General features: G+C 46.7%; 1 protein-coding gene across 1 annotated transcript; it reads left to right on the forward strand.

Annotated features, from left to right (window-relative positions):
• The first annotated feature begins 13,921 nt into the window (after positions 1-13,921).
• On the forward strand, positions 13,922-15,487 carry LOC138563380 (zinc finger protein 615-like). The gene has a single exon (XM_069642856.1). It carries the CDS (start codon positions 13,922-13,924, stop codon positions 15,485-15,487), a length of 1,566 nt encoding a protein of 521 aa, XP_069498957.1.
• The last annotated feature ends 278 nt before the right edge of the window (positions 15,488-15,765 follow it).

The following is a 15,765-nucleotide window of genomic DNA, read 5'->3' on the forward strand; positions in this document are numbered from 1 at the left end:
CCCTCCTTGGTATTTTTACCAGGGTCGGGTTTCCTAAGGAAGTAATCTCTGACAGGGGGTCAAACTTTACGTCCCACTACATGAAAGCCATGTGGAAAACCTGTGGAGTTACTTACAAGTTCTCGACAGCTTACCACCCCCAAACCAATGGGTTGGTAGAACGGTTCATCCGAACCATGAAGAGCATGATAGGTGCTTTAGAAGAACCCCTTAAACGAAAGTGGGACCTTCTACTGCCATGCCTCTCTTTGCTTATAGAGAAGTCCCTCAGGAGGGAGTAGGTTATTCTCCCTTTGAGCTCCTCTATGGTCATCCCGTCAGAGGTCCATTGGCCCTAATTAAGGAGGGGTTGGAGAGTGCTCCTTCCCCCAAGCCAGTCAGAGTGACTGACTATGTGATAGGTATCCGGAGGAGAATGTCGCACATGATGACAGAAGCAAGCGATAACTTGAAAGCTGGACAAACCTTGGCCAAGCACTGGCATGATCAAAAGGCTAACATGGTTGAGTTCACTCAAGACCAGCTAGTTCTCGTTATGATCCCAACAAGGCAGAGGGCCTTGCAAGACAAATGGATGGGACCCTTCAGAGTTGCGGGTAAACTCGGAGAGGTCAACTATCTGGTGGACTTGGGCAATCCCAAGGAGGCTCCGACAGTCTTCCACACCAACCGACTCAAAGCGTATGTCTCGAGACCTGATGTAGGAGCGTTGCTTCTAGCATCATCCGAGGAAGGAGAAGAGAGTGAAGCTCTTCCTGATCTCCTCAGAGGCTTACCTTTAGATGAAAAAATTGAAGGAGTAAATCTCTCTTCAAATCTGACACCTGAGCAACAAGAAGAGTGCAAATCTATGTTGAATCAGTTTGCCTCTCTGTTCTCACTTTCACCAGGCTTGACCCCTTGGGGCCAGCATGACATACTCACTGGTGACTGTCTGCCAGTCAAAAGCAGAGGATACCGAATGTCAGAAAACGTACGAACCCACATCAAAGGTGAGGTCAGCAAGATGCTTGATCTCGGGGTAATAGAGCCCTCTACTAGTCCATGGTCTAGCCCAGTTCTGTTAGTACCAAAGGCCGGATCTAAAGAACTTAGATTCTGCGTGGATTATAGAGCTCTTAATGCAGTCACCAAGACTGATGCCCACCCTTTGCCAAGAACAGATGAGTTGGTGGATAAACTTGGCGCCGCCAAGTTCCTCAGCACATTTGACTTGACGTCAGGCTATTGGCAAATAGCCCTGACAGACCATGCCAAGGAGAAAACTGCATTTTCTACCTCCGTTGGCTTATACCAGTTTAAGGTAATGCCTTTCGGACTGAAGAATGCACCTGCTTCATTTCAACGGATGCTAAACCAGGTTCTGAATAGGATGGAGGACTTCTGCATGGCATACTTGGATGACATAGCAGTGTTCAGCAATTCCTGGGAAGAACATGTAACCCACCTAAGAGATGTTTTGCAGGCTCTTGGACGAGCCAATCTGACCATAAAGGCGAGTAAATGCCAAATTGGACAGAGTAAGGTAGTCTATCTTGGACATGAGGTAGGAGGTGGAAAAATAAGGCCTTTGCTCAGTAAGATTGAAGCTGTGCAAAATTGGACAACACCTACTACTCAGACCCAGGTGAGAGCCTTCTTAGGACTCACTGGGTATTACAGGAATTTCATTGAGAACTATGGGACCATAGCTTCTCCTCTGAATGTCATCTCCTCGCCCAAATTTCCTAAAAAGGTTAGATGGAACGAGGAGTGCAATCAGGCTTATGAAAACCTGAAAAAGGCTCTTTGCCAAGCCCCAGTACTCAGAGCTCCTGATTACCGCCAAACTTTCATTGTGCAGACAGATGCTTCAAATGTAGGAATAGGTGCAGTACTCAGTCAACTGGATGGGAAAGGTAGGGAGCACCCTGTTTGCTTCATCAGCCGCAAGCTGAAGGATCCTGAAACAAGGTGGGCAACAATCGAAAGAGAGTGCTTTGCTATCGTGTGGGCTCTGAAGAAGTTTAGGCCATACTTGTATGGTTCTACTTTTGTCATTTAGACTGACCACCAACCCTTGAGCTGGTTAATGCAAATGAAAGGGGAAAACCCAAAACTACTGAGATGGTCGATCTGCCTGCAAGGGTTTGATTTTACCATTGAGCACAGGTCAGGGAGTCACCACCAAAATGCTGATAGTCTCTCTAGGATGTATGTCATCGACTAGAGGTATGAGATTCATCCAGGAGTGGATTAAATCCTCCTGTCCCTTAGTCTGGGGGGGGGGGCGAGTGTTAGGGAGAATTCTCTGTTTAGGCTGAATTTCCTAACCTAGTGAGTCCCCCAGCAGCATTGCTGGATTTCTGGAGTTTGTTTTTTTCCATCATGCCAAGAGTGGGACTCTTTTCTCCCACTCTTGGACATAAATGTGGTTAATTCCTTTGAATGTCCATGTGTTCTATGGGCTATGGGGTCTTCTACTCCATAGGGTCTCATATGTTTTGCTATGTTACACCGCACCCTCCGTGCCGTAACACTGGGGCGTCCTAGAGGACCCCCACCATAGACTCCATACCCTGGGACTGACTACTGTCTCCCAGAGCATGTAAAGTCACCATTGGCTTTACTAGACCTAAATTTACTAACAGAACTAGTACAAACCATCCTATTGTGGACGTACTGGTAGGGGTAATTCGATTACCCCTGGGTCTGTTATTCGAGGGGGCACTGTCCCGTCCCCCCTCGTCGAGTTTTGGCTGGTGGCAGTGGAAACTACTTGTTATATTCGACCCCAAATATAACTCTATGGGATTCTTCCCATTGTTGGAGGTTAATACTTTTTCTCGTTAGTCTCTAACATACCACCGGTTTATTTGTCTTAAACAAATCTATCGGTTGGTATTTTCTGCCAGAACTCGGTTTTTAAAATGGCGTCTGTGTTCATCTCTGTGACTCCTAAACCAAAGGTTGAGCCCTTTGTTCCACTTTTGGCGGGCTTCTGCACAGAAGCTCTCCAAAGTGGTGCCATTCTGTCTGGGTACCACAGGGGGTGGGAGGGGGTTTAGGCACCCGGACTGAGTTGCCTTGCCAACTCAAGTCGCACTCTGGTGTGATTGGCCCAAGTGGTGAGCCACCCCGCTCACCACTTAGCGTGTTTTGATTGACAGCTAGGCTGAATGAATGGGGGTTTTTCTGCATAAAAGCATGGCTTTTGGGACTGGATCTTCAGAAGTCACCACAGGACCTAAGAATGCGATGAGGGTAAAGCTGAGCCGACCTGCAACGATGACACCTCCGGTGGAGCCCTGCTGAACCCACTCACCACTTCCCGACGACAGAGGAGATCTCCCCGCAGGAGAGTCTTCTTCCCCTGACTGGTGGGCACAACCAGTCCCTTTGCTTCTTCTTTGCTTCCAGGGCGTAGTGGTCGAATTGCCCGTGCTGAGCACCCCGGCAACCGGATAGCCACTAGCCCATACCGCGACCAAAAGGTGGTGCCTTGTGAAGGAGCACTCCACGGCTGGTCTCTTCCCTGGTGGTGCAACAATCTTCAACTTTCCTTCGACGACGAGATCATCTCTTCTTTTGGCAAAGCCCCGACTTGCATCCACCACCAGGAACAACTGCCCCCGCCGGAGCTGTCTCTCCACATACAAGGTACCGTGTCCGCCTGGCTTCCCTCGTGACGGGTAGCGTGAGGTGTCTTAATCCTCGCCTCTCCAATGGGTCGCCTCCAAGCTTTCTTAACTTTCTGTTCTGAACTGGTCCGATCTTTCTATAACAATTTGCGACAAAGACTCAAAGTGCATTTCCACTGTGATACTTTTTTGGGTCATATCGCCTTGCCTCTCTCCGAGTGGGCCTGGCCTCTGAACTTTGCGATCTACAGTAGACCCTGCCTTACTTGCCTTGCATTTGTTCGTAAAAGTGTTGTTACCGAGTTGATTTCATACCCTGCCTTTTCTGTCCCATCCTAAAGAATATTAGAGTGCCATCTAGGTTAAAGCATTCACCTCTGTCTGCAAATAAGTGGTGCCGTTGAACCTAGACTTGTCGAACTATTGCTAGGGGGATTGATTTACTTATAGTAATTGTAATTGAAGTTGTTTGCCGTATTAGTGCCAGAGTGTTTTCCATAGATGTGTTGTTATAAATAAATACCTATATATCTTTACACCCAAGCTCTGTTCCGTGTTTGCTTGTTCTACTGTGTAAACCGCCCTATTTTGTATACTCCACATACTGCCTAAATTTTCTTGAGAGAGGTCTGACTGCTCAGCCACAGCTACCAGGTGAATCTGTGTGGTACAGACAGTTACCAAGTGGGTTTACTGCCAACACCTGTAACCCTAAATCTTTTGCAGTGGTCCTAGAGGGAACTGCACAGCTTTTCCGCTTAACAGTGGGTGAACAAAGGAGATGTCTGGGAAGTGTTTGGGTTCTAAGTCTATGAAGTCTGACTGCTGGAATGGGGGGCTGAGACTGTGTGCTGTTATCGACTGGTAATATGACGAGTGAGTTCAATGCAGTGCCGTGATTGTGGTGTACCAGGTGTGGGTGAGGAGGAATGGGGGCCATTATTGTGAAGGCTAAAGCGATGGTTGTTAGAATGGTTAGTCTGAGTGTGGCACAGGGAGAGAAGGTGAGTGGCTCTTTATTGTGAATGGAGTATGGTAGGTTGGGCAACATGATAGTGGGGGAGTCACTGAGGTGAGTGCGTGCAGCAGGTGTGTGGCGAGAGAGATTAGTGTGATAATGTATCTATTGGAGTGGAGGAACAGTGGTGGAAGACTGCTCGGTTGGAGTGGGGGGGCTTGTCTGTATAGCACTAACAGCGCTGCCTAGAATCTTTATTCAGTGCTGGCAGGAAATGCTATGTAGTGGTAGGTCATAGATACATTTATACCAATGCCTAGATTTGAATTTCAGAGTATAGGCAGGACAAGCTAAGTATTGTCACAAGTACAGTGCCTAGATACGAATTTCAGACTATAGGCAGGACATGCTAGGTAGTGTCACAAGTACAGGTTTAACATTTCTACAGTACCTAGATACAATTTTCAGCATATGGGATCAAAATGCCAGTAGTGGTCGGTAACAGATGCATTTATACCACTGCCTGGATACAAATCTAGGAGTATGGGCTGGAGGAATTCAAGCGGATAGGAAATAATAGTGGCAATCCACTCGGGCAATCGAGAAGGGGCTTCCCTTCAAACGTTAAATCGACCTGCTGGTTCACATATGTGGCAGTGGGCATCTAACACAGTACATATTTGTCAGGCATAGTGTCGTAAGCAAGTGTTATAGGCAAGTGTACATCAGGGATGAATAGCAATAAACGTCAGGCGGGTTCAGTCTAGTGGCCGGTATTCTAGCTCCAGATAGATGCCGTGGGCCAGTATGTTAAGCTTTTTCGCTTGCCGGTATGTTCAAGTGATGGAGGTTATGGAACACAGTCGAGCACTTTGGCTGAGCAGTTTTACTGTGATTGGGTTGGAATGGGTGAGCATCCGTCACATGGCTGCTAGTGCCCGCTCAGTAGAGGGGCATAAACTGGTCACACGAGCGAGTTAGGGAGTGTGTGGAGGTACGAAGAGGCAGCGTACCGTTGCCTTGCGTCGGTTGCGTACGGTCAGCACCGACTTGTCCTGACTTGGTCACTGTGAGGGGGTCAGATGTGTATCAGTAACAAAGAGCATGGCGGCATTGGCACGAAGGCTGTGGTCTGGCCAGGTGTAGGTGAGGGGGAACATCGGCAGGTTCATGGAGACAAATGGGCAAATAGACCGGAGCAGGCTCCAATCACACACAGGGCAGTAATCTCAGCGGACACTGAAAGGATACTAAACATTCACCACATTACAGGGCCAGGCACCTGCAAGAAAGAGTTTGTGCGGAGCTGATGGGTGGTGGAGGGGGGAGCCAGGGCTGGCTGTGCACGGCCCTGGGGAGAGTGAGAGACAGGCCTTTTAAAAATCATTCCTGGGCTTAGCAAAACATGGCGTTCGGGACGGCACAAAATGGAGTCTCAGTGTAAAGTCTTTGGTCATTCCGAGTTGGGTGGTTAGGGGTTACAGGTGCCGGTAAGGATGCCGGTGCCGGTAACCCCTTACCGCCCTATTCCGAGGTTCCCTAACGGGACCCGCTAAGGACGTCTGGTCCTCAGCGAGTCCGGTTAGGGAACTAGGGCGCAAATAACAGGCTCGCTATTTGCAGGCCCGTTATTAGCGCCTTCCCCATTCCCTTTGAGCCCTATGGGGGTCGAATGGGAATGGGGAATGGTTTTCAGAATGGGGAATTTCCGGGTCGTTCTAGGTTGGAATGACCCGGAAAGTCCCCATTCTGTCTATGCAGACCCGGACCCGGACCCGGGTTTGGAGGCAGCTATGGTGCTAATAGCACCATGGCTGCCTCCAAACTCGGAATGACCCCCTTTGTCTCTTGCTTTTGTTTATAATTTTAGTATTAAGTCTGAATTAAGCACGCAGACAAACAGGGGGGGGGTAGTCTCCCACCTTTAGTTGACCCCATTTTACGCTGGAATGTCAAGGAGGGTGGGAAGGACCACCTCTCCCTAACATGAGTAGGAATAGGTGTAGGAGCTGTGCAAGGGTACATTTTGAGCTTATAAGTTCCTAGATCAGTAGTAAATGCAGTTCAGAACTGTCCACAAAGTACGTACCTGATTGCAAACACGTCAACATGCCCCACGTGAGGTCACGTGAGACGGTCCGGAAAGTCTGCGATGATGTCAGAAGTTTGCGCATGTCGACAAACTCAAAATCCATGGAAAAAGTTGCAAAAAGTGTATGGAAGTGTTAAAAATGATGCCAAAAGGTGGGAAATGGCAACGTTTTAAGGTGACATTTTGTAAATTGGACAAAAATGTGTTATATTGGTGTAAGTATGAAAGTAGGAAGTTGGAGGAAATTAGCATGCGCTGGTGAAAACCCATTTAAATCACTGAAAAAACTTTGTTAAAGGGACGTTATGGTTAAGTTACACTAATAACCTATGAAATTCACTGAAAAAACTTTGTTAAAGGGACATTATGGCTACAAGTAAAAATGAAAAACCTCAGAAGTCAGGCAGTTATGGTAAGCTAAGCAACCATAACTCGCGCCACCACCGTGCACTGCTAAAACTAACACCCAGGACATCAAAAATGACATCACAAATGTCATTGATGACATTGCTGATGTCATCACATGTGAAATTAATTTTGCTGAAAAGTCCCTACAAAGTCCCTGTTTATTTGAGCGCGAGCAGCCGGCGATAGTATAGACATGGGGATGGATTCTAATAGGTCTTTTAGGCCCTGCTCTTCACCCTGTTTTTGTGCTTGATAGAGGGCTCTGTAAAACTGCACAAACACCTCATTAATGGCCTGCTCCGAGTGGCGCTGCACCTGGTGTTCATCCCTAACACCCACTATATGGCACCGGCCCCCTTCTGGTCTTACCATATTAGACAGAGTTCTTCCCGGACTCTCTCCTTCGACCTATCGTCTCGCTGCAGTGGGTCTGGCAAAATACTTAATTTCCCTGTCTGCCAACTTCCAGAAATCCTCTAATTTAGTTTTAAATGCAGCTAGCTCCAGGGTTTTAAGCTGGTCTTTGTTGTCTGCTATGTCCCTACGTATAGTGCGCAGTACCCAAAAATCACGTGATATAGCCATGCACCTAATGTATACCTTGAACATTTACCATAGCACTGGAAGTTGGGGCAGAGAGCGGCAATGCGGTGGGCACCAAGTGCCAGGTATTGGTTGAACAGCCAGGAGGAGAGGTTAGACCGCTGGGGAACACCACAGGTAGAGATGGAGATAGAGGAGATGAAGGACCCAAGTTGGACCTGCGAGGGTCGATCAGAGAGGAAGGAAGTCAGCCAAGCCAGGGCCTGATTGGTGATACCCAGGTTATCACGGAGACGGTTGAGCAGGATGGCATGGTTGACCGTGTCAAAGGCAGAAGAGAGATAAAGTAAGATGAGGACACAGGGGGTGTTGGAATCAAGGTTGGAGAGGTCTTCACGGTTGTTCAGGGGAGCAGTTTCTGTGCTTCTGGCAGCTCTGAAGCCAGACTGATGGTCGTGGAGACAACCAACAGATTCAGTGTGAAGATTAAGCTGGGAGATGGCCAGCTTTTCCAGGAGTTTGCCCAGGACAGGAGTGATGGAGATTGGACGATAGTTAGCCGGGCAGGAAGGGTCGCAGAGGGTTTCTTAAGAAGAGGGTGCACAAGGGAGTGCTTCAGGGGGGAGGGGAAGACTCCAGTGGCGTAGAAGTGGTTGCAGAAGTCAACCAGAACAGGAGCCAGGGTGTCAATGTGGTCCTTGATGGTTTTGGAGGAACAGGGATGCATTTGTTTTTACAAGACTTTCATAGATCAGACTTGTCTAGAAATCTCGTCTGAGGAGAACAGGGGAAAGGCAGTGAAGGAGGGAGGAGAGGTGGCCGAAGAAGGGCCAGAGAAAGAGCAGGGAGTAGAGGGAGGAGGGGGAAAGGAAGAGAGAAGACAGGATGTCCTGAGTTTTAGAGATGAAATGAGAAGCCAGGGCTGTGCAGGGGGCCTGGGAAGGGACAGGAGATGTAGAGACTCCAGCAGGATTGGCCAGCTCCTTGCAGATTTTAAAGAGGTCGGTCAAGTTTTTAGATGCCGTGGAGATGCAGGCATGGATGAGGGCTCTCTTCTTGGTGCGGACGGAGAGCCGGTATTGCCTGTGTAGCAGGCGGCAGGGCAGTTTGTCAGAGGATGTACCGGAAGCACGCCATTTCCTCTCAGCCACACTGCACTGAATTTAAGGGTGACGAGGTCTGAGTCGTACCAAGAGTTGCACTTGGCTTTGGGCTTCAAGCGGATCCCCATGACAGAGGCAAGAACATCGAGAGTATCAGATATAGCAGAGTGGAGCATGGAAAGGGCTGTGTCAGGGTGTGAGTCAGCCAAGGGGGGCAAGGGGGTGAGAAAGTGGCAGCGAAAGCCTCATCTGACACACGCTTCATAGTGTTAGCAAGTCTGTGTTGAGTAGGCACATCCGATGGTGTATCTGGGTCTGATTACTAGTTTGTGGTGGAATTCAGCTGGCGTGGACTCCACCCCATCTCCACCATTCACCAACAGTTGGGGGTGATTGGTATGTTAGCCTCAATGTATGCCACAGCCTCCTCTGGAATCATAAAAAACTAAATTTTACCCCAGTGCTGTATGCAAACCTTGCCGGAAAAAGCATTGCATAGGAAGTGGCCATCTCACAGAGCATGCACTTAACACCCATGAAAGATTTTCGTTCCAGCTGGGCTGCAGCAGAGAAATCCAGGTAGATGTGTATTGTCGTGTTTTCATAATTGAGAGGACCCTTCTCCCTGGCAAGCATCACGGTCCCGGTAATTCAGGAGCTTTGCAATAATTGCCCTGGGGTGGGGGGTGGGGGTCCAGGCAAGCCTGTACAGTTGGTCTTCTATGGGCACATTCAACAACACACATAGCGGAAAAGCTCTGGTCTCCAAGCAAGTCTTTGAGCAGTTTTTCAATAACCATTTCGATTGTGCCACTGCCAAAGTCTTCCAACCGTCCCACAATGCGTATGTTACTCCTCCTTGATCCAGACTCGAGGTCGCTTTAGATAGGGCCTTCTTTAGGTCTGTGGCAATTGTCTTCACCTGGGACTTAATCATATGAACATCCTCAGCTGTCACAATTCACGTTTCAGCCTCCATCATTCTGGCCCATACACCTTACATTTTGCAATTGAGGGTGTTTATGTTTGTTGGAATGCCATCTAACTTGTCCGTCATGGAGGCAAAGCCAGCTTGCATGCTTTCCATCAGCTATTGAACGTTTGGGGCATCAGCAGGCGGATCCATGTGGCTCGCTGTCACCTGGGTCGCAGGGGATGCCTCTGCCTGGGGCTGGCTAGATTGACACACAAATGCCTCTATTTTATTTTGCTTCCTCTGGCTGACTCCCCCCTTGGTCATGGTTACGGGTGTAGGTTTGTAGATGGGCAGGCAGTTGCAAAAGTATGGGGTCTGACATTTCAAGAGGTCCTCTGCCACAAGCAGTACAATGTGATGCCCAGTTCCAGTCTGCCAATCTTCTAGTCCTCCCCCTCAACGTTGCTTGGACTAGATGATACAGCCACCAACAGCTTGCCCGTGGTCCTAATCTGCAGCCCCAAGTAACACCCACTGCAAAATCAGGAGCAACTTCAGAGCATGCGTGTACCTGGTGTCCCCGCAGCTGGGCCAGTAAATTGTGCCTCAACTCAGAGATCCAGCCTGCCCGCATACGTTTGTGTCACTTAGAGGGCAGGGGGCTGTGTCAAGCATCCGGCCCACACGATAGCCCTTCCAACAAGCAGCTGTGTAGCGTCTCAATTGCATGCCAGACAGTCTAGCTGGAGCGTTTCCTCGCCCGCGTTTTACTCTGGTGGAGGGCCACTGGGGTTCTCCTTCCACACAGGCATATAAAGTAGCTGGGATATGTGCAGCACCCAGCTAGAGCGCAATCTCTCTGCCTGTGCCTCTTTCCCCACAGCAGCCACGGACCTTGGCCTCCTTTGCGTTCCCCACCAGGCGGCAGGAGTCTTCGCACCGCACCGGTCCCCAGAGTCGGCTGCCACGTCACCAGCCTGCAGGCCACTCAGACCATTTTACTGAGAGCGGCAAGGCACACCAGCCCCCGCGAACAGATGTTCACCAAAGTTTCAGGACACAAGCAGTGAGTCTCCCAGCATCGGTGGCACGTATTATATCACCCCTCCGACCCCTCTAAGCGGAATCCACAGCACATTATGCAAGCGGCATGTTCCGGTGCTCAGGGAAAGGCAGCCATCTTATGGCTGCTCAACAGCGCCCCCATTTGTAGAACATTCTTAAGTGGCAGTTGGTTTGTGGAAGTTGACTATGTTGATAGGCTTTCATATAGAGTCTGTTTAAGGTATCAGGTAATAAAATTGCAGCAAAAATGTCACCAGTAAAAATAATTGCGGCAAAAATGCTGTGGTTTGACCCGGTAAAGGTGTACCCCATTATACCATTTAAGGTGAGCGGGCGTTACATGGGTGTCCCCTGCTCACCTTAAATGGCATAATGGGTCCAGGGGTTGCAGGGGTGTCCCCTGCACCTTTTAAATGATCGTGGCAGCAAAACCACAGCATTTTTTGCCGCAATATTTTGTATACACGGCCATTATTCCCGTGATTTTAAGACATGGAACCTTGTTTAACTGATTAGTGGATATTTGTGTGACTGTAAGCAGGCAATGAGGGAGTGTTACAAACATAACAGTAAAAAGGGTAGACGGGCTGTCTTCTGCGATGGTGTGCACGTGCAATCCGGGTTTTTAATGATGCACGGAGTGGAGAGGGAATAGTGCAGAGACTGAGGATAGTCATAAAGGTGCATGGATTATGGTCCTTGTATGCTAGAGAAATGTGTTTGGGACAGAAAAGGATTTCTGTGCGTTTTTCTCTTTCTGTACTATGCAATTGTCTATTATTCCCATTAGCATAGTATAACATGCTAATGGGAATGTTGGAGAATCCTGAGTCAAACATCTGTACCGAAAAATGTAAAGTAGATGGAGAATTATTTTCATGAAGATGGAGTTCATTTTACAGATGTCAGAAATGTGTTTTTTCTTTACAATGTTAGGATTGCATTGAAAACGTTCCTGTAAGAAAATTGTAAGGGAAGATTTACAGTGTACAGTACTACTGTACATAAAAACAAAAAAAGGCTAAAAGGTATTTGTTAACAAACCCCAAAAAACAAAGGTTCTTCTGAGAGCCACCACTAAATAATAAATAAATGAAATTGAGTTTAACCCCCCCAACTCCTTTGAATGGCGGCCCTGATGATTAACATATTCTCTTAACCTGATTGTCACCCACAATGTTTTTTGTCCTTATGTTCTTGGATGATAACATCTTCAGAATAAATAAAATACTCACTATTTCTACTGCATGTCATCTCTGTCACATGACATGTTATCATTGGAGCAACACTACTCTGCCAGCTATCGGGGTGCCTGTCCCCAACAAATGGCACTCTATTATTCAAAGTTGTGTTAGTTACTATGTGAGCAACTAATGCACAACAATGTTACTGAGAACCGTCTGCCTGTTACATGTGATGCCGGCAACTGTGAACGTGTTGAAACTAATATTGTGCTTCTCCTTTTACTTCAATAGGTGATAGATGGCCCAGAACACGCAACAACAGTGATTGTTAAATTCCCTGGACTATTAAAGAGCAAAGCTTCAAACCAGCATTACAGACTGATGATGGCAACAGTGTTTGATAATGATGGCAAAAGTGTTTGAAAACGATGGCAACAGTGTTTGAAAACGATGGCAACAGTGCTTGCTATGAATAGCAACAGTGCTTGATAAGGATACCAACAGTGCTTGATAACGATGGCAACAGTGCTTGCTAAGAATAGCAACAGTGCTTGCTAAGGATAGAAACAGTGCTTGATAAGGATACCAACAGTGCTTGATAACGATGGCAACAGTGCTTGCTAAGAATAGCAACAGTGCTTGCTAAGGATAGAAACAGTGCTTGATAAGGATACCAACAGTGCTTGATAATGATAGCATCAGTGCTTGCTAAGGATACCAACAGTGCTTGATAATGATAGCAACAGTGTTAGATAATGATGGCAACAGTGTTAGATAATGATGGCAACAGTGTTAGATAATGATGGCAACAGTGTTTGATAATGATAGCAACAGTGCTTGATAATGAGAGCAACAGTGCTTGATAATGATACCAACAGTGCTTGATAATGATAGCAACAGTGTTAGATAATGATGGCAACAGTGTTAGATAATGATGGCAACAGTGTTAGATAATGATGGCAACAGTGTTTGATAATGATAGCAACAGTGCTTGATAATGAGAGCAACAGTGCTTGCTAAGGATAGCAACAGTGCTTGATAATGAGAGCAACAGTGCTTGCTAAGGATAGCAACAGTGCTTGATAATGATAGCAACAGTGCTTGATAATGAGAGCAACAGTGCTTGCTAAGGATAGCAACAGTGCTTGATAATGAGAGCAACAGTGCTTGCTAAGGATAGCAACAGTGCTTGATAATGATAGCAACAGTGCTTGCTAAGGATAGCAACAGTGCTTGCTAATGATACCAACAGTGCTTGATAATGATAGCAACAGTGTTAGATAATGATGGCAACAGTGTTAGATAATGATGGCAACAGTGATTGCTAAGGATAGCAACAGTGCTTGCTAAGGATAGCAACAGTGCTTGATAATGATAGCAACAGTGCTTGCTAAGGATAGCAACAGTGTTAGATAATGATGGCAACAGTGTTAGATAATGATGGCAACAGTGATTGCTAAGGATAGCAACAGTGCTTGCTAAGGATAGCAACAGTGTTAGATAATGATGGCAACAGTGATTGCTAAGGATAGCAACAGTGTTTGATAATGATAGCAACAGTGCATGCTAAGGATAGCAACAGTGCTTGCTAAGGATAGCAACAGTGCTTGATAAGGATAGCAACAGTGCTTGATAATGATAGCAACAGTGCTTGATAATGATAGCAACAGTGCTTGCTAAGGATAGCAAGAGTACTAGCTAAGGATAGCAACAGTGTTTGATGTGCAGAAAAGAAAAGGTTTTTGGTTTTGCCTATTATTTCAGAGAGAACACATACGAGTGCTAGTTTATATACATTCAGAGTGTAAGGCTAGTTTGTTTCAATAATTGTTTTGAAACACCAGTAAATTTAACATACCACTATCCATGCGCTGAATATTTTAAAAGGTTCAGTCAGAGGAAAAAGTGTGTTTGTCACCAGAAAGGATCTACAGATGAAATAGCTCACCTGTGCCCTGAATTTGAGGAAGGGTTCAGTGAAAAGGTTTCACTGGACAAAATAAACTGACGAGTAACCTTACATGTGCACAGAATGTGGAGACGTTTGCCATCTGAAGAACATACGTATTGCCCACATCAAGACCTAGGTGAAAACCCTTATCAGTGCACTGAATTTGAGAATACTTTCCATTTGCATAATGCATTTATCTGCCAACCACAAGTACATACAGGCCAGAGACCTCATGTGTGCACTGAATGTGGGAATGAGTTTCCTGATGAGGGACATCTTACTCACCACCAGAGAACACATACAGGTGGGAAACCTCATGTGTGCAGTGAATGTGGGAAAGGGTTTGCTCAGAAGGTACGTCTTATTAGCCTCCAGAAAAAACATGCAGGTGAGAAACCTCATAAGTGCACTGAATGTGGGAAAGTGTTTGCTCAGAAGGGACATCGTATTCACCACCCGAGAACACATACAGGTGAGAAACCCCATGTTTACATTGAATGTGGAAAAGGTGTTGCTAAGAAGGGAAATTGTATTAAGCACCAGAGAACACATACAGCTGAGAAACCTCGTGAGTGCACTAAATTTGGTAAAGGGTTTGCTCAGAAGGAACCTCTTATTAGCCTCCAAAAAACACATACAGGTGAGAAAGCTCATGTGTGCACTGAATGTGGGAAAGGGTTTCCTGATGAGGGACATCTTACTCGCCACCAGAGAAAACATACAAGTGAGAACCCTCATGTGTGCACTGAATGTGGGAAAGGGTTTTCTCAGAAGTCAGATCTAACTATCCACCAGAGAACACATATAGGTATGAAACCTCATGAGTGCACTGAATGTGGGAAAGGGTTTGCGCACGAGGAAGGTCTTATTATGCACCAGAGATTACATACAGGTGTGAAACCTCATGTGTGTACTGAATGTGGGAAAGGGTTTGCTCAGGTGGGACATCTTATTAGCCACCAGAGAACACATACAGGTGAGAAACCTCATGTATGTTCTGAATGTGGGAAAGGGTTTGCTCGGGTGGATAGTCTTAGTATCCACCAGAGAACACATAAAGGTGAGAAACCTCATCTGTGCATTGAATGTGGGAAAGGGTTTGCTGATAAGAAAGATCTTATTAACCACCAGAGAACACATAAAGGTGAGAAACCTCATCTGTGCATTGAATGTGGGAAAGGGTTTGCTGATAAGAAAGATCTTATTAACCACCAAAGAACACATACAGGTGTGAAACCTCAAGTGTGCACTGAATGTGGGATAGGGTTTGCTCAGAAGGGGCATCTTATTAACCACCAGATAACACATACAGGTGAGAAACCTCATGTGTGCACTGAATGTGGGATAGGGTTTGCTCGGATGGATAGTCTTAGTATCCACCAGATAACACATACAGGTGAGAAACCTCATGTGTGCACTGAATGTGGGAAAGGGTTTGCTCGGGTGGATAATCTTAGTATCCACCAGAGAACACATACAGGTGTGAAACCTTATGAGTGCACGGAATGTGGGAAAGGGTTTTCTCAGAAGGGAGATCTTAATAGCCACCAGAGAACACATACAGGTGAAAACCTTATGAGTGCAATGAATGTGGGAAAGGGTTTGCTGAGAAGGAACATCTTGCTAGCCACCAGAGAACACATATAGGTGAGAAACCACATGTGTGCACAGAATGTGGAAAAAGCTTCAGTCTGTGCAGTAACCTTATTAGGCACCAGAGTAAACATAAACTTGAGTATTCATTTCAGTGTACCTAATATGGGAAATACCTCTGTGCACAGGATGTTCTTATCCACCAGGAGGGAGGACATGTGGGTGGTGAAATCTCTTCTGCAATTGAAAATTCAGAGAGGAAGCAGTGATTCTTCAATAGGACAGCATTTGGCTATTTACTAAAACTGTTATGAGCCTGCCTCCACAGCTGT

Source organism: Ambystoma mexicanum, chromosome 1q, assembly GCF_040938575.1.
Source record: "Ambystoma mexicanum isolate Mex_15411 chromosome 1q, UKY_AmexF1_1, whole genome shotgun sequence".
Taxonomy (NCBI): Eukaryota; Metazoa; Chordata; class Amphibia; order Caudata; family Ambystomatidae; genus Ambystoma; species Ambystoma mexicanum.